Source organism: Carcharhinus amblyrhynchos, chromosome 4 (assembly GCF_965287045.1).
Source record: "Carcharhinus amblyrhynchos chromosome 4, sCarAmb.v2.hapA, whole genome shotgun sequence".
In the NCBI taxonomy this organism is placed as follows: domain Eukaryota; kingdom Metazoa; phylum Chordata; class Chondrichthyes; order Carcharhiniformes; family Carcharhinidae; genus Carcharhinus; species Carcharhinus amblyrhynchos.
The window spans coordinates 56,903,275-56,922,998 of NC_137327.1; the positions used below are offsets into that span (position 1 = coordinate 56,903,275).

Consider the following 19,724-nt stretch of genomic DNA (forward strand, 5'->3'; position numbering starts at 1 on the left):
TGTCATGGGTACATATGTCATTTTGTTATTCCATTATTCATCTGCCTGTATCTGGGATCTATTGACTGTCAGTGGCAAGTCGTCAAGAGGAATTTCAGTTGTGCTTAGCATTTGCTGATCACCATCTCTTTAAACCCTGCACTCTTGCATTTAGATACGAATTTTAGGATCGTAATTGTAGTGCTCACTACAGTTAGAATGTACTTCTGACTTACCTGCTGCTTTGGACCTCGTTGTCACAACAGTATCCTCTTTCCCTCTGCTTTTGGGAAAGTAATCTGCAAGCTACTCTAGAGTCACTTGACCATAAATATATACGGTGTGTGATTATTTATTCAGTCTGCCTTCTTTCTTAGGTTGCAGATAGCAAATTGTGCTTCAAAGAAGAAAATAAGAAAAATGTCTCTCTCTGTAGAAGCAATGTTGCGAGGCCCTTTGAAACGCTTGAGACAGCAGCTCTCTGTGAACAATGATGAAAACAGCTGCGGTGAGTTGGAAGGTTAAATTGCAAGCAGTTCTTTCCTGAAAATGCTACTGAGCTGTAAAAAGTGGATGGAGAGAATCTTGCATTGAAGTTTGCTTGGAATGTGAACTGGTAGCCTGGTGTTTTTTTAATCCCCTCTTCTGAGATAGCTGCAACAGTTGTTTGAAAAGCATCAAAATGTTTGTGGAATTCCTCTGGGTCGCTTTGAAGTGATTGAGTTGAATGCAGTAGTTTGTATTCTGTTCTAAATTCCATTACTATCACTATTATTCTAAATTCTTGCTTCATACACTAGGAATTACCAGCCTGTGGAAATGCCCATTCCTTCAGAACCATTGTCAAATACCCTTGAAATCCTAAACTTGCATCCTTTTGTTATTTGTCAAGTCCCATTTTGTGCATGAACATATGAAAAGATAGATTCAAACTGACAAGTGTTTTCATTAACACTGAGTCACATTGCAACTAAATGACCTAGTTAATTTCAAAGGAAGTAGAACTTGGGAATTTTTTTCCCAACTGTCAAATGTGGTGAAAAAGATGTTTCAGGGATGTGTAGTAGTAAAGTATATTTTGTACACAAGGACATCAACTTCTTTCAGAAACCTCTTCATGCTCCCTTTTGAATGCTAGCATTGCATGAGCTGACACCTTATTCCAAAAGTCTGCAATCTTTGACAGTCAAGTAGGAAAACCTCTCAACATTTATCCTAGTTTTGAGTATCTATGTTCCCTGTTCTACGTTTGTCAAATAATAAGACATGGTCTAGTTTTTTCATTAACATTTCTAATCAAATAGTGCAGAAGTCCCTGATTTCCTAGTGTAAACTTGGCAAGACATCCAATCCCTTCAACAATCTAATCCCAACTTTTCAGTTTTTGCTGATGGTTATCAACGGTCAAGAGGCAATCACGCACCAATGATCTGCTGACAAACGTGGGTACATTGTAGCTGGAGACAGGAGAATTTATTGTGTGTATGCATGTGCGCTGAGAGGCAAGAAAAAAGGTATCTGTTTTGAACGGGGTGCTGCCTATGAAGTGAATATCTGTTGTTGTTTGTGAATAGTTAATGGAATTCCCTGATTTGCAGAACTGCCAGTAGATTCGCTAAAGAAACAGAAGTGTTCTTTCTTGGATGAAGAAAGGGAAAATGTTAATCCTGTAGAATCTGTTTTAACATCCTCCAAGAAGTTTCGAGCCCTTGAGCATGAGATCAAACCAGATACTCCTGTGGTTCCATCAGTGAAATCAAGGCTTCATAGACTGGCTGAACAACGGAAAGCTTGGGATTCAGATGGTATGACTTCTGCCATGCTTTTTTTTTAAACTTTCTTTCTTTCCAAGTTTATAATATTTTACAGTATATTGTAATATTTTAAATCATTGGCCTCCTTCTGCAATGCAAGGAGTCTTTCAGCCCATCAAGCCTGCACTGACGACGATCCCACCCAGGCTCTATCCCCATGCATTTACCCTGCTAATCCCCTGACACCAAGGGGAAATTTAGTATGGCCAATCAAATTGACCCGCACATCTTTGGACTGTGGGCAGAAACCAGAACTTCCAGAGGAAACCCATGCTGACATGGGGAGGGTCACTGAGGCCAGAATTGAACCCAGGTGTCTGACACAGAGACAGCAGTGCTAACCACTGTGCCATCCTGCCGTCCTAGAATGACATTCATTTACAATTTTTTCCTCAGTGCAGCCAGTTATATGTACAGCTGTGTAGGCATTGGTAGCCCTCTGTTACTTCACTTACCTAATCGTGGTGGTAGGAAATCTAGTTGTCTGTCGTGCCCTGCAGAAGCCAAAATTCAGATGGACTGATTGTTTTGAAATTAAGAATGTGGTGCCATACTGAATCTGCTGCAGGAGCCACCTGACCTGGGCAGCACAGTGGTTCACACTGCTGCTTCACAGCTCCAGGGACCTGGGTTCGATTTCTAGCTTAGGTCACTGTCTGTGCGGAGTTTGCACATTCTACTCGTGTGCGGGTTAGGTTGTTTGGCCATGCTTAAATTGACCCTTAGTGTTCTGAGATGTGTAGGTTAGAGGGATTAGTGGGTGAAATATGTAGGGATATGAGGGTAGGATTGTGGTCGGTGCAGTCTCGATGGGCCAAATGGTCTCTTTCTGTACTGTAGGGTTTCTATGATCATTGTTTAATTGACACGAACTTGCCTCTGACTGTTGCTTCTTAGCAATTGCCATGCTGTTCCATTGTACGTTGTTGTGAAGTTGAGTAGAGTAATTGTAGATAGGGAAAAAGCATTGCATGGTCCCTTTTTAAAAAGATGGTGCTTTTTCTGTGCTTAGAAAGTTTAAAAAACTGCAAGTACATAGTGCCCAAAATGAAACATCCAAATTGAAAATTTGTATCGTAAGGCTGAGCGGCAGGCTTTCAGATATTTGAATTCAGCCTATCAATTTGAATTAGGCATCTAGATGCCAAGACTCTATTAAATTTTTAAACCTGATGGTTTTGGAAACCTAGACCAATTCTGTTATGGGGGATGTTCGTGTGTCATCACAGATATAAAGGGAAAGAGGCAGTGTGACAGAGGAGGCGAGCACCTGCCACAGTTCATAGCTTTTAGCTCAAAGCCTCATCCAGATAGCAGAGAAGGCCTAGAATATTCCAGAAGAGAGACAACCTTGTTGAAATTGAGTGATTTAAGATTTTTTTGTTAATAAGTGGGATTTGTATTTATTTGAACAGTATTCCATTAAAATCGTTTTATTTGGTTTGCTAAGTTTAGTTGACTTGTTCACTGTTAATTAGACAAATTGTTGTTTGTTGACTTTAGAGAGTGAGGGAGTTATTTTGATTTAACCACAAAGTTGCTGAAGAGCAGATTGTACCACTTCACACTCGCTCTTACAGATTGTGAGGCAAGGTACTCCCCTTTGAGTGGTTAGGTGTTAGTTCTGAGGGGCATCCCACCTCTGCTTCATAACAACATGATAGTTTTGTTCACACATACTTAATTGAGACTATGTAAACATAAATTCAAATGCTTAGCAGCAATCTGTTTAGTGAGGCATTCAGTATCTATCTACAATTTAAAATAGCCTGGCAGTTATAGGCAAAAGCTAAAATTCTGAGGTTATCATACACAACCTTGCAAAGAAACTTATTTTGATGCTTTGGAGATGGCTTGTTTACATGATGTAAGTGGTGAGCTGATAGCCAATAACTAATGAGAGAGCTTCCAATAACTATTGTTTTAACTCTCAGGATTTTCTTGTGATGAACCAGTATCTTTGGGAGTAAAACATGAACAAGTCTTTCCAGAAGAAGCAACCAACTCCTGGAAAGATGATCTAACTAGACCTGCAATTAAGAAGGTACCTAAATCTGCTCACGATTTGAGTCCTGAAAAGAATGTGGTCATCTTATTATCTGAACTGTGGGGAGGGAATATATGAACTCATTTAAAGTGCCTTTTGATATTATCTGGGATGTATTCACCTTCTCTTCCACTCCTCCTCTAAACGGAACCTTAAGGATATAGTCATAATGCATTATCTTTTCTTAATGGCATGGTCTTGTGATGTGTAAGCTATTGAATGCTAGTACACCATAAGCAATGGACTAAGTGATAAAGTCTGGTCTTGTTTTAATAGGTCAGTAAAAAAAAAAGTTGTCACCATTGGCCCAGTTGATCATAGGCTGCTTCTCTCATGAGGGAGTGGGCTGACTGGTGATTTAATCTAAAGCAAGTTTGAGAAGTCAGGCCTTCATGAATAACTTCAGTTGGTATGGAAAATTGAACCCATGCTATTGGTGTCACTCTGCAACACGAACCAGAGCTAAACCAACTCTCCAAATTATGCTGGGTGTGAACTATTTGAATTTTAATGATTCCTAGTTTAGTAATTTTTCTTCTATTAAAGACAAAACTAGATTTGCAAAAATCAATTGTTACTCCTCCTGCACATTTAACTTCAACTAATGCTCAATTTGCTCCTTTATTTTTGCTCACTCATGTCAGTCAACAAATGAATGGGAGCAGGAAGATGTGCTGCAGTGATAAATGTGAAGATCATCCAATCATGAAGCTACAGCTAGATTTTTACATACATCTGTATGGGAATGTTATTGCTACTTCCAGAATGTAAAGTATCTGTACATCTTTACAGTCTGCCCCTTCCAGCCAAATGTCACACTGCTGAAAACCGAAAACTTTGTTCTGTCAAAATTGTTATCATGCTCCAGATTCGTACAGTTGGGTACTTATTGAGATCAGCACATCTTTTCACCACCTGTGTTCAGAGCAGACTGCTGAATTTGCTATAAAGATGGGACCGTAACTGGGCATATTGATCATGTAACTGTATACAATAAATTGAATCTTGATAGAAAATGAATATTTTTATTAACAATTTTTTAATCTTAATCCCTACAGACCAACCCCCGCCCTCTCCACATTACAATGTTTAAATTAAATCACCTGAATTTTTATTTAAAAAAAAAATTGGTAAGATTGACATGTATTGCCCACCTTGGCCTTTTTTTTTGCATTGCTTCTATTTGCTGCTGAAAGTAACTTCCTAGGCCATTTTCAGAGTGATTAACTGTTCAACATTAGTGATGTGAATGGAACCATGTAAAGACCACATCAGGCAGAGGTGGTGCATTTCATACTCAAAGATTGGTGAACAAGGGTTTTCTCTTTGGCTATATTGAGGGTTTTTAATTTGTGATCTCTGGATTATTAATCCAGGCATCTAGATTTTTCCTCTACCATCAGAATGGGATACGAGGCCAGGTAGCTAGGTGGATTGAGAACTGGCTGGGAAATAGGAGACAGAGGGTAGTTGTGGAGGGTACCTTGTTGGGCTGGAGGCCAGTGACCAGTGGTGTGCCGCAGGGCTCGGTACTGGGACCTCTCCTCTTTGTAGTCTACATAAATGACTTGGAAGAGGGCGTAGGTGGTGTGATCAGCAAGTTTGCTGATGACACCAAGATGGCAGGGTTGGCGGGTACGGAACTGGATTGTCAGGTGATACAACAGGATATAGATAGGTTGGTGCAGTGGGCAGATAGGTGGCAGATGGCATTTAATCCTGACAAATGCGAGGTGATGCATTTTGGACGGAATAATGCAGAGAGGAGCTATGTGATAAAAGGTAGGCCGATTAGGAGTATAGACGTACAGAGGGACCTGGGAGTGCAGGTTCACAAATCCATGAAGGTTGCGTCACAAGTGGAGAACGTTGTTAGGAAGGCTTATGGGATGTTAGCCTTTATAGGAAGGGGCTTAGAGTATAAAAGCTGCCGTCTAATGCTTCAGTTATACAGAACGTTGGTTAGACCGCATTTGGAGTACTGCGTCCAGTTCTGGTCACCTTACTACCGGAAGGACGTGGAGTCTCTGGAAAGGGTGCAGAGGAGGTTTACCAGGATGTTGCCTGGCATGGGGGGACTGGGTTACGAGGAGAGATTGAAGAGACTGGGGCTATTCTCCTTGGAAAGACGGAGATTGAGAGGGGACATGATAGAGGTATATAAGATACTGAAGGGAATAGATAGAGTTAATAGTGAGAGACTGCTCCCTAGACTGGGTACGAACACGAGAGGTCATCACTTAAGGGTGAGGGGGGGAGGTATAATTTGGAGGTAAGAAGAAGGTTCTTTACGCAGAGAGTTGTGGGGGTCTGGAATGCGCTACCGAGTAGGGTGGTGGAGGCAGGAACGTTGGACTCGTTTTAAGATGCAGTTAGATAGGCACGTGAGTGAAACGAGAATGGAGGGATATGGTAGGGGCTATTAAATTAGGGTTAAACCTCGGGAGACACCGGAAGGGCAGGCTGTATGATTAATATTTTTTGTCTTTATTCCACAGGTGGAGGTCCACCTCGTGTCAAGCGAGGGGCATGCACACGGCGGGTCGTGCGTGGGCTGCTCTTGGAAGTCCAGGAGTGGCCTAGTACTTCATGTCGGTGTGTGTGCTTGATCCTGGACCGATAGACGGGCGCCGCAACAGCTCAGTGACTAGCACTGCTAGCTGTGCAGATACATGGATTTGGGCCTGTGTCTGTGGGAGTTTGCGCATTCTCCCTGTGGTTGCGTGGGTTTCCTCCGGGCGCTCCGGTTTCCTCCCACACCCCAAAGATGTGCTCTTAGGCTAATCGGTTTCTACCAAATTGACACTATTTCTTCCCTGAATCTGACTGAGTAGGGTCCCATTCGTAGACATGCAGGGTAGAATAGGTGTAGGGTGATGCGGCGGCGCGGGCTCGTTGGGCCGAAGGGCCTGTTTCCCGTGCTGGGTTGTTCTTTGTTTGTTAATAGCTACACTGCTCTATCCATATGGTACAGTTGTATCTCTAGGCACCAGTTGGAAAGCTGAGTGTCTATTAAGCTCAGTTGGAGTTGCAAACCACTGCTGTTGAATTTTTTTATGCCCTAATCTGTTTGCTATTACTCACCAGCAAGTCATCAGTGAATTGATCTTCATTCATTCCCAAATCCACATCCCACATTCTCCCACTGCAGTAAAGTCAAATCAGAGGAACTTATTTTAGCCCATAATACCAAATTCCCGCAGCAACACTTCAATGTGGTAGTGTGAGCTGCAGCTATGTACACCACCAAGATTGCAAATCAATCATTGATCTGTAAATGGTGGGGGTACTAATGTCTTTTTTTTGGGAGGTTGAATAAAGAGAATAATAACTTAAAGTTCTAACTCCCAATTGGCTAGTATCTACTAAAAAATCTTATGGGATTAAGATCAGGTTAAAATCAGTATCTATTTAACTAGTTTGCCCTTTGAGATACCATTATGACTGTCAACAACTTGTAAGATGTGGGGTGCTCTATCTAAAGAAAATTAATCATTCTATAGCCCAAGAAGAAAGGGCTGATCTCATTAGGATCTGTTACTAAGTTAAATTCTTTCCTAGTGATGATTTTGTGTAAAACATTCTTTTGGCAAAAATGTGATGAGGTTAACTGGAGGAAAATTGTAGTTCTATTTTGTTTTTATAACTTGAGCTAATCTGTCCTCAGCAGCTGATTTCCCTGCCACTTGAATTTCTTATTGACATTATCTAAGTTAGATCTCCTAATGAACAATTTAACTGTTGAAACAGGCCAGAAAGGAGACTGAAGAGAAAGCCATCTTCACTTACACAAAAGAGAAAACTACAAAGATCTCATGTGAGTGTAATTTGTCTTTGAATCCTATGTACCTATAATTGCTAACTATAACAAAAGTTCTCTGACTAGGTTACTTCCTAAAATTATTGCACTTCAGTTTTGGCATGTGAATGTGAAGATGCATCTTGAAGGCCAGCAGTTGCACCAGTGTTTTGGTGGTGGTGGTGGAATCCCTACAGGGAGCCATTCGACCCTGCACCCAACAACAATCCCACCCAGTCCCTACCTCTGCAACCCCATTTATTACCCCCTGCCAGTCCCTGACAAGGGTCACTTTACCATGGTCAATCAACCTAACCTGCACATCTTGAGTGTAGGAGAAAACCAGAGCACCTGGCAGAAATGCTCATTGACACGGGGAGAATGTGCAAACTCCAATGACCCAAGGCTGGAATTGAACCCAGGTCCCTAGCACTGAGGTACTGGTAACCACTGTGCCACCATGCTGCTCATGAGATATGTCCAACTTTTATAATTAACTTGACTTCTTGTTGTACTGTTGAGTATCTTCTTGCCTTGCACACATAGAACATAGAAAAACTACAGCGCAAACAGACCCTCCAGCCCACAAGTTGCACCGAACATGTCTCTACCTACTAGGCTTACCTATAACCCTCAACCTTACTAAGTCCCATGTACTCATCCAGAAGTCTCTTTAAAGACCCTATCAAATCTGCCTCCACCACTGCCAGCAGCCGATTCCATGCACCCACCACCCTGTGAGTGAAAAACGTACCCCTGTCATCTCCTCTGTACCTACTCCCCAGCACCCCTAAAACTGCGTCCTCTTGTGGCAGCCATTTCAGCCCTGAGAAAAAGCCTCTGAGAATCCACCTGATCAATACCCCTCAGCATCTTATACACCTCTATCAGGTCACCTCTCATCCTTTGTCTCCCCAAGGAGAAAAGACTGAGATCTCTCAACTTAGCCTTATAAGGCATGCCACCCAATACAAGCAACATCCTCGAAAATCTTCTCTGCACCCTTTCAATGGCTTCCACATCCTTCCTGTAATGAGGTGACCAGAACTGAGCCCAGTACTCCAAGTGGGGTCTGAACAGGATCTTAATACAGCTGCAGCATTATCTCCCAATTCCTAAACTCAATTCCTTGATTGAAAGCCAGTACGCCGCACGCCGCCTTAACCACATCCTCTACCTGCGAAGCCGACTTGAGTCCTATGAACCAGGACCCCAAGATCCTTCTGATCTTCCACACTGCTAAGAGTCTTATCCTTTATTATATTCCTTCATCCCATTTGACCTGCCAAAATGAACCAGCACACACTTATCTGGGCTGAAGTCCATCTGCCACTTCTCCACCCAGTCTTGCATCCTATCTAATGTTTTGCTGCAATTTCTGACATCCCTCCAAACTATCCACAACACTGCCAACCTTTGTACCATTGGCAGACTTACCAACCCATCCCTCCACTTCCTCATCCAGGTCATTTTATAAAAATCACAAAGAGCAAGGGTCCCAGAACAGATCCCTGAGGCACTCCACTGGTGACCGATCTCCATGCAGAAAAAGACCCATCTACAATCACTCTTTGCCTTTTTGGGCGAGCCAGTTCTGGATCCACAAAGCAATGTCCCCTTGGATCCCATGCCCCCTCACTTTCTCAATAAGCCTTGCATGGGGTACCTTATTGAACGCCTTGCTGAAGTCCATATAAACCACATCTACCACTCTTCGTCAATGTGTTTAGTCACGTCTTCAAAAAACTCAACCAGGCTCATAAGGCATGTTCTGCCTTTGTCTAAGGCATGTTCTGCCTTTGACAAAGCCATGCTGACTATTTTTGATCATACTACACTTCTCCAAATGTTCATAAATCCTGTCTCTCAGGATCTTCATCAACTTGCCAACCACTGAGGTTAGACTCACTGGTCGATTATAATTTCCTGGACTTTCCCTACTCCTTCTTGAATAGAGGAACTATATCCGCAATCCTCCAGAACCTCTCCTGTCTCCATCGATGACCCAAAGATCATCGCCAGAAGCTCTGCAATCTTTTCTCTCGCCTCCCACAGTAACCTGAGGTACATCCCATCCTCTTGATGCTTTTTCAAAAGCTCCAAAACATCCTATTTCTTAATGTCCACATACTCGAGCTTTTCAGTCAGCTGCAAGCCTGCACTACAACCACCAAGATCCTTTTCCACCATGAATACTGAAGTAAAGTATCCATTGAGCACCTCTGCTATTTCTACTGGTTCTATACAATCTTTCCCACCGTCACATTTGATAGGTCCTATTCGTTCACATCTCATCCTTTTGCCCTTCACATATTTGTAGAACGCCTTGGGGTTTTCCTTAATCTTACCTGTCAAGGCCTTCTTATGACCCCTTCTGGCTCTCCTAATTTCCTCCTTAAGTTCCTTCCTACAAGTCATACACTTCTCTGGATCCCTAACATTACCTAGCTCCCTGAACCTTTTGTACCCTTTTTCTTTTTGATGAGATTCATTACAACTTTCGTGCACCATGGTTCCTGTAACCTATCAAAACTTCCCTGTCTCATCAGAATGTTGTCGTGCAGAACTCCAGACAAACGTTCCTTAAATCTGCCACATTACTTCTGTACATTTCCCCAAGGAAAACCTCCTTCCAATTTATGCCTCTAATTTTCTGCCTGATGGCTTCATAATTCCCCTTACTCTAGATGAACACTTTCCTAGCTTGTCTGATCCTATCTCTCGCCAATCCTAGTGTAAAGGAGATAAAGTTATGATCACTATCCCCAAAATGCTCCCCCACTGAGATCTGACTCCTGTCCAGGTTTGTTACCCAATACTAAATCAAGTACAGCCTCTCCTCTTGTAGGCATATCCACATACTGTGTCAGGAAACCCTCCTGAACACACCTAACAAACTCCTCCCCATCTAGACCCCTTACCCTAGGGAGATTCCAATCAATATTTGGGAAATTAAAGTCTCCCATCACAACTCATTATTACATTTCTTCAGGATCTGTTTCACTATCTGCTCCTCAACATCCCTGTTAGTATTCGACGGCTTATAGAAAACGCCAAGTAAAGTTATCAAGCCCTTCCTGATCCAAACTTTTCTACCCACAGAGACTCCGTAGACAATCCCTCCATGGCATCCACCTTCTCTACAGCCATGACACTATCTCTAATCAACAGTGCCAACTCCCCACCTCTCTTGCCTCCCTCCCTGTCCCTTCTGAAACCCGGCACTTGAAGTATCCAGTCCTGTCTGTGAGTCATCCAAGTCTTTAATGGCCACCACGTAACATTTCCAAGCAGCGATCCACACTCTAAGCTCATACACTTTGTTCACGACACACCTAGTGTTAAAATAGACACATCTCAAACCATCGGCCTGAGCACTCCCCTTCTCCATCACCTGCCTATCCTCCCTCTTACACTGTCAACACTCTCCCTATTTGCGAGCTAACCTCCTCTCTCCCAGTCACTTCATTTCGATTCCCTCTCCCCAACCATTCTAGTTTAAAGTCTCCCCAGTAGCCTTAGCAAACCTTCCCGCTAGGATACTGATCCCCCTGGAATTCAAGTGACGCCTGTCCTTTTTGTACAGGTCACACCTGCCCCTAAAGAGGTCCCAATGATCCAGGAACCTGAATCCCTGCCCCTGCTCCAAACCCTCAGCCACGCATTTATTCTCCACCTCATTCCATTCCTGCCCTCACTTTCTTGTGGCACAGGCAGCAATCCTGAGATTACTACCTTTGTGTTCCTCCTTCTCAACTTTCTACCTAACTCCGTATATATTTTCTTTTCATGACCCCTTCCCTTTTCCTACCAATATGTACCACGACCTCGGGCTCCTCTCCCTCCCACTTTAGGATTTCTTGGACATGACCTGACCACAAACATCCCGGATCCCAGCACCAGGGAGGCAAACTATCATCCGAGTTTCCCATCTGCCTCCACAAAATCGCCTGAGCTACAGGGCCGGACTGTGTGCTGAAGACACAGCCACTGCTGCTTCCACTTGGTGGGCTGTCCACCATCTCCTCCACACACACACACACACACACACACACACACACACACACACACACACACACACACACACACACACACACACACCCCAAACAAGAGTACTTATTGTGAAGGCGCACATCCACCTGGGTGCTCTGTAGCACCTGAGCTTTCCCCTTCCTCACTTGCCTTCCTCCTGTGGCCCTGGTGTGACCACCTGCCTGTAACTCCTATCTATCACCTCCTTGTTCTCCCTGACCAGGTGAAGGTCCTCAAGCTGAAGCTCCAGTTCCCTAACACAGTCCCTTAGGAGCTGCAGCTTGACGCACCCGGCATGGATATGGATGTCTGGGAGGCTAGGAGATTCCAGGACCTCCCACATCCGACACTGAGAACAACAAACTGGCCTCGCCCTCATAATTCCCTTTTCTTCAAAGAAACTAAGAATTAAACCTACCTTGCCTTGCCCATTGAGCCAAAGCCCTTTAGCTCTCACTCTGCTACCTGCTCACTCCGCTGCCTGCTGGTTAGTGCTGCCTGCTGGTTAGTGCAGCCTGCCTTTTAAACCTCATGCACTTAAAAACCCTTCCCAGGTCACCCTGCGGCCCACTTCTGCTTTTCAGTTAAAGTAACTTGTAAAAGGAAAAAACTTTTAAAAAATAGTCAATCGCTTACCTTTGCACTCCAGCCACAAATTGATCCTCCTCTCTCAGCTTGCTCCAACAAACAATCACACATTGTGATTGACAAACGTGATAGAATCTTTGTCATGACTCTTTCCCTTCGTCTCCTCTCTCCTATTTTCTCCATTGTGTACCTTTTTCCTTTTGTCTTATTATTTTCAAATTTGTTTCTTAATTTTTGTACATCAAATTTGAAGGTACTTTGCAATGAAGACTTGCATCATTTTTGTATGCATGATTAGCTCCTGCATCTTTAGTTGAGTAAATAATAAGTGTTGAGCTTTAAAATTTAGCAAATTTTAAACTTTGAAAAGCTGAGCATAGAAATTAATAGATGAAAAGGACTCACCTGAATTGGGTGCAATTATTCCTAATTTGTAATTTTCATTGTATCAATTTCCAAATAATTTTGAAAGTAATTTCACTAGAAGTCATTCTGGCACAATGCTTTTATGGTTATTAATATAGTCACAAACAGTGGAAGCAATTCTAAGCGCAGGTTGTTCTGAATGCCACAAATTGCGAACTATGTAATGTTACTAAAATAATTTGAAATGTTGTAGTTGACATTAGGATACATTTTTTTTTATTTTGAAAGCAATTGCAGAAACATTGCCTACCTGTCTGTTGCTTACTCTTTATTTCTCAGAAAACCTCATGCTGTAGAAGCAGCAATAAGGTAGGTTGAAAATGGTGAAACTGCAATCTGGTTCTTCAGGCAAGTGGTTCATGTTTTAAGCACAAAAATTGGTCTTGAGTTTACCAAAGCAATAATAAATGTGGTATGAGGAGTAATGTTTTCATGCAATGTGTGATTATGGTCCAGGGTGTGATGGAGTCAGGATCAATCTAAACATTCAAAAGCAAATTAGATTGTAATGTGCAAGGTTACGGAGTAAAAGCAGGGAATGGCGCTGGTTCAGACACAATGGGCTTAACAATTATGATCGTTACAGCAGTGGAAATGGTGATCAGTCAGTTCACTGAGACATGCATCGTTATAATGTAGGCAGAATAAACAACTGGGTGAATTCTGGGAAGATATGTCAATTAAACCACTTTGTATATCTTGATGTTATTGCTTATCTGGGAATGAACTCTTGAAAATGTCAACATGCACCAGTTCAGATATGTCCTTGCCATCTATTAATTTCCATTCCAGTATTTTCGGGTTTAAAAATCTAAATTTTCAACTTTTAACATTTATTACAATTTACCCAACTGTGATGCTAGACATGATCGTATGCAGAAATAATCATATAAACATTTAAAGATAGAGGCAGAGCATATTTTTAGAAACATTGAGGGAAACGCAAAGCACAAGGGGGAACGTGAGAAGACAGAGGAAAGGAGATAGCGAGGAAGAAGAGAAGTCTGAGACACAGGTTGATGGTTGCATGAGATAAGCAGCGACTGTTATGAGAAATGTATCATCCACTCGCGCACTGCTTTTGTCTGAAGTTTAGCATCTCAATTAGGGTTTAAGATTCCCATCTGATTTTATATAGACTTGTTACTGTGCCAAGCCAATAGATCATTGGAATCAGCCAATGTGGACTGTTAACTGGCTTGGCTTGACATGATGACCAAGTTAACTTTTTGCTGAAAATTGGCTGGACTTATCAATGATCCCAGAACAGCTGGAAATCCCATAACTTTATTTATAAAAATATAATGCCATGAATTGGTGCAAACCAGTAGCCTCGGTATTATTGCAGAAAGAGGTCTGGGTCAACGTGTTGCTAAATGTGCCTTGAGCGCAACTTGATTTATTTTGGAAGATGAACACTGACAGCAAGTCTTTGAATTGTATGTGCCTTGACAAAGTTGGTCTAATTTACCTCCTGTCTGTGCTCCCCCACTCCCAGAGCAAATAAACACATCATTCCTCCTCTCACTGAAGTGACTTGGGATGAGGGTAAAGAAGGGGGGGTGGGGGGGTGGTGGCGTTGGTGTGGAAAAGATATGTTTCTGGTTCTGAAGTGGTTGCCTGATTAGTCGACCAACAGCCTAGCATAGCTGTACTTGCCAATTCATAATTTGTGGCCAGTGTCCCAGATGCCTCCGGCACTATCCCTAGATTATATAATGTCCCACAAGCAGGACAGTAGTATACAGTTACAAGGGAGTGGCTCTGTCATAAAGCATAAAGTCAAATTAAGAAAAGAAACCTGCCTCTGATTTAACACCAGCTGTCATCCCTTGCATGATGAATCAATGCTTCCCCCATGCCGAACATTACTTGGAACCACTGAAGGTAGTAAAAATGTACAGTTGGTTGGGTTTTTGTCCGTGTCTCAGCAGGATTACTGACCAAGTTGGCCATGGCCTGAAGGACATAACTGCCAAAATGTGTCTGTGACAAGTGGTGAGAGAAGCAATGTGATGGAAAAACCTATTTGATCTTGTCCTGACCTATCAATCTACATGAGAAGCATTTATCTCTGACTGGCAGAGATGGGACAGTTCATTGTGTGGCACTACTGCCATCTTAAATTAAGACAAATCCAGCAGTACAGAACTGAGCACCTATGACATGAAGCAACGTGGGCTATCTGCAGCAAGAGAATTGTATTCAACCACAATTTGTAATCTAATGACAGATCCCTTGCTCTACGATTAAGGCATAGGATCCAGCTCTGATTCAATAAAAAAAGTAACTGAGCATACTTGGCGTTGACCTCACATGTCAAAAAGTGCCAACCTGGCACTTGCTGTGCAGATACACAGATTTGGGCCAGCGTCTGCGGGAGTTTGCACATTCTCCCTGTGATTGTGTGGGTTTTCTCAGGTTTCCTCCCACATCCCAAAAAACATGCTCTTAGGCTGATTGGTGTATCAAATTGTCCCTAAATTAGTCTTCCCTCAATCTTCCCCAATAGATATAGACAAAGGTCATGGGTAGAGGAAGGCACTCATAATGTTAAAATGGTGGCGTGGGCTCGTTGAGCCGAAGGGCCTGTTTCCTGTGCTGTGTTGTTCTTTGGTGAAGCTATGACAGGACAGCATGCACATATAAATACGTTATTCAATTTCCTGTGCTAAGAATTAGATCAAAGCTCTACAGTCCTGCCACATCCAATCTGGAATAATGATGGGCAATTGAACAAAATGGGAATGGGGGCTCCATCCTTGGTGATAGATCCCAGGCTGTGAGTGAAACGGCAAACCTGAATGATTTGCAGACTTATTGAGCTAAATGCGCAATATGGATTATCATTCTTCTGCATCATGTAGTGACCACATCTCAACAGTGTGCTCCATCTACAAGATACACTACTGGAATATACTCTGGGGCTTTAAACAGCACCTTCTAAACCCAGAAGATCAAGAACTGCAGGTGCATGGGAATACCACCATCTGGCCACACAGTCCTTACTTGGAAATATATTGCCATTCCTTTACTGTTGCTGGATCAAAAATCCTGGACTCCACACTGTATCTACGCTACATAGACTGCAGCTGTTTAAAAAGGCAGCTCGCCAGACATTTGAGGGCTTGAGAATTGCAGCTACATGATGAGGTTGATAAGGCTAAGGTTGTTTTCCTTGCTCTGAAGAGGCTGAGTGACCTAATTGAGGAGCTGAGACAGGAAAGATGAGTTTCTCCTAGCTGATGGGTCAATTACCAGGGCGGATAGATTTAAGATGATTGGTAGAAGGGACATAAGGAAAACCTTTTTCATCCAGCGGTTGGTGGGTGTATGGAATTCACTGCCTAAGTGGTGGTTGAGGTGAAAGCACTCAACTCATTGAAAAGGTATCTGCATCTGAAATACTGTAACCTGGAAGACTACAGACCAGGTGCTGGACAGTGAAATTAGTGAGTGACTAGTTTCTTTTCCTTTTGGCTGGTATGAACACGGGCTGAATATCCTTAGTGCACTAACATTTCTATATTTCTGATTGGAGCTAGGCAATAAATGCTGGTCTCACTAGCAACACCTACATCCCACGAATGAATAAAGGTGCAAGTCTTGATTCACTCCTCCATATATACCAAGAAACAGCTGACCACACTGATCCCAGCAAAGACTATGGGCCTCAATTCTGGTGCTGAAGACTTGAGTACCAGGAAGAGCTCCACACCTGACCAAGTTGATCCAATAAGCTTCAACATTGGAAAACTAATCTGGGTTATGTCCTGTCCACAAAGCATGACAAATGCCATCCAGCCAATTATCATCACATCTGCCTACTCTCACATTATCAGAGTAATGAACGGAGCTGTGAGTTGCTAGCCACTACCAATTACTTCCATTTGGGATTAGCCGGGACCTGCTCTGCTTCAAACCCCATTTACAGGCTTTCCCAAACATGGACAAGAAAGTTGAATTTCAGAGGTAAGGTAAGATGACTGCGCTTGACATCAGCTGATATTTTAATTGAGTTTATCATCAGGGTGCCCTCGTGAAATTGGAGGTGGAGAAACCCATCATTGGTTGAAGTCATACCCAGCATCTCTGTCTCAGGACATGGCTGCAGGAATTTCTCAGGGCAGAACCTTTTTTTACTCACCAGCTTTCAGCTGTTTCCTCAGGTAGCCAATGATGTTCAGTTTTGTTCATGACCTTGTAATGTCCAAATGAACATGACCATTCAAACTTGAGCTTGAAAAGTGACATGATGATATTCGCAACCCAAATACTGGGAATGATCATTTTCAATAGATAATAACCATATCCCCATAATATTAAATGGCATGACCATCACTGAAATCCATACCACAAAAGTGCTAGCAATTATCATTTAAGAATCAAGCAGCCTGTTTGATTTAATGCCCCACACACCATCTTAAATTTTCTTGTCACTGCTATGGGCATACATTCAACAGCACCTATGACCTCTGCCAGTAGGCTCTTGAGAATGTATTTGAGATATCTCATTGCCACCATCTGCAGAGGACAGTTCCTATTCTGGGAATTATGGAGGCCTTGAATCATTTGCTCTTGTACAACAGCTCTACTGCAATTGGTGTCATTGTTCATGTGCATTTGCCCACATGAGATTTGACTTATTAAAAAATTAATTAAAAACGTGTGCTACCTCTGTCCTGGTTGGCAGGTATTCTCCACTGTGAAACATTTTAACAAATGACAAAATGAAAACTTCCCAGATCAAGGCACTCGTGGCCAACAAGAAATGGAAACTTAGCCCAGTTGGTAGTATTCTGACTCGTCAGTCATGATTTGTGGACTGAAAACAACCTAGGCAGATTCTTGACTGGATTACAGAATCTCTTGTCACGGTAGTGGTCAGATGAGAATCTGCTGCTTTGGATGGACCCTAAAGTATCTATCTGCACGAGGGCAAGGAATTTGAAGCCCTGGCCAGTTTCTTTCTATCAATAGTAGAAATTTAAACTGCTATGTGTACAGACATATTAGTGACTCGCTTTCTTCAGGTACTATTCCCTAAGAGGGCATTGAGAACCGCAGACTTCTGCGGTTGGTCCATGGCGATACATTACAAGCCACTGTCGTGGCTTGCAGTTGCCTTCTGTGGATTCTAGCCAACCAGACAACTCTTCTCCTACTTACCACATGCCATCAGTATTTTGGAAGGGTTTACAGGTTCATAATTGACCTGTTATGAATGCACCCTCCATGGCCACCTGAGTTTTATGGCATGGGATTTGAACCTGGGGTTTGTGGCTCAGGGATACTACCTCCTGAGCATCAAAGCAACCTTGTTAGGAATTACAACTGGGGGAAAAAAGACTCTTGTGTGAAGTGCTTTTGAGCTTGTGTGCTAAGGCATCCAAAGTTACTTTTGCAGTACTGATTTTTGGATGTTCACTTAACAGAAGTTGCTGTTATGGACTGGGATGTGGCTAGGCCTTTTCATCGCAGAGAAATTTTTCTGCGGTTGCTGATTTTTGACAAGCTTGTCTTGAGGATGGTTATTAATATCACAATTGACTTTTTTTTTTTAAAAACTAGGTGTTGCTGTGAAGTCAGTTCGAGAGAGATTTGAAGAGATGAATCATGAGAAACAGAACCAGGAAGGAATAACATGCTGCTCTAAGATTACTGCAATAACTCCAAGTACAAAAGCCATTCAGGAAATGTTGCTTCAGGAATCTACTCCCAGTACATCTAATGTCATCCGGATGAAAAAGGTAAACTGCAGTCCACATTCATTTGATTTAGGATGTAGAGGCAAACAGATCACCATTTTAAATATAACATTAGTTCCAGCGCACTTTTTTTCACACTTTGGGGTCTGATTCATGCAGGAATGTAGCTGGAGTTGGGGGAAAGAAGTGTTTGAAGGCACGGTCAAATATATTTATTTTAGCAAGGATGTTGAAGGTTATGAGAAATAAAGCAAAGCAGATTGTGATGACGTGAAGTATGGCTGAGTAACTGAAGGATGTACTATCAATGGTTAAGTTTAGGAAGGAAGAAAGAAAGCATGTTACAGAATTTAAGATGGGGAGTTTTTTTGTGAAGAATTTTGATCTAATGCAGGTCAGCAAGAGTAGGGATGATAGCTGGATGATACTTTGCATTGGGATCTTTTTGGTGAGGTAAGAAATGGTTCAGGATAAGCATTTTGAAGTTAAAAGAACAAGGCATTGGTAAAAGCTTGATCTGGATGTGAGAAAAGATCAAAAGGTTTCAGTTTAGCAAGCGACAAGAGTTTTAGAAATTTTATGTACATAGGTGCCCTTGGTGATAATCTAAATGACATTAAAGATAAGCTTGGGGTCAAACAAAGGAATTTGGAGCTTGGATGAAATGAGGAGTTGACCTGAGTTGTTGGCAAGAGTCACATGAATAACAGTGATGGATTTAAGTGTCGTCTCAAAGGCAAAGTTGGGTAATTTTGCCAAGAGGAATATTGGTGACTTTGACCAGAGTGGTCCAAATGCTGTGGGTGAAATGGATTCTTAACTGCAGGGATCAGCGAGCATGGAGTGGGTGATGCATTCTAGAATTTGAGGTTGGGGTTGGTTGGAAAAGAAGGTTACCAAAGGTATACTTTTTTAAGAAATGGCTTTTTGATGTGGTCCCAAGTAGCAGACTGATCACAAAAGTAAAAACCCATAGAATCCAAAATAAAGTGGCAAGTTCGATCCAAAATTGGCTTGGAGGCAAGAAACAATGGATAATGGTTGGTGGATATTCTTATGACTAGAAAGCTGTTTCCAGTGGAATATAACAGCTCAGAACAAGGTATCTCTGGTCAGTTGGGCAGAACAGTGGCAATTAGAGTTCAATCTGGTGATGCATTTGAAGGATGGCAAAGAAATGCACAATAAATGATAGGATACTGTAGAGAACCAGAGGAACCTTGCCTGTCCACAGACCCATGAAGGTAGATGAAATAAGATCAAGGTGGCATACAGGATACTTGTCTTTACTGGCTGAGACAATTGAAAGTGCGTAAGAGTTTTCCCGCAGC

General features: G+C 42.4%; 1 protein-coding gene across 2 annotated transcripts in view; it reads left to right on the top strand.

Moving 5' to 3' along the window:
• The first annotated feature begins 361 nt into the window (after positions 1 to 361).
• The window catches only part of LOC145342045 (anillin-like), an 81,139-nt gene continuing 61,776 nt past the window's right edge, over positions 362 to 19,724 (top strand). For both annotated transcript variants that reach the window (XM_080187209.1, XM_080187210.1), the window contains exons 1-5: positions 362 to 487; positions 1,578 to 1,784; positions 3,728 to 3,837; positions 7,591 to 7,657; positions 18,257 to 18,435. In XM_080187209.1, coding sequence (XP_080043335.1) covers positions 400 to 487; positions 1,578 to 1,784; positions 3,728 to 3,837; positions 7,591 to 7,657; positions 18,257 to 18,435 — 651 coding nt within the window. In that variant the 5' untranslated portion in view covers positions 362 to 399. The remainder of the gene's footprint in view (positions 488 to 1,577; positions 1,785 to 3,727; positions 3,838 to 7,590; positions 7,658 to 18,256; positions 18,436 to 19,724) is intronic.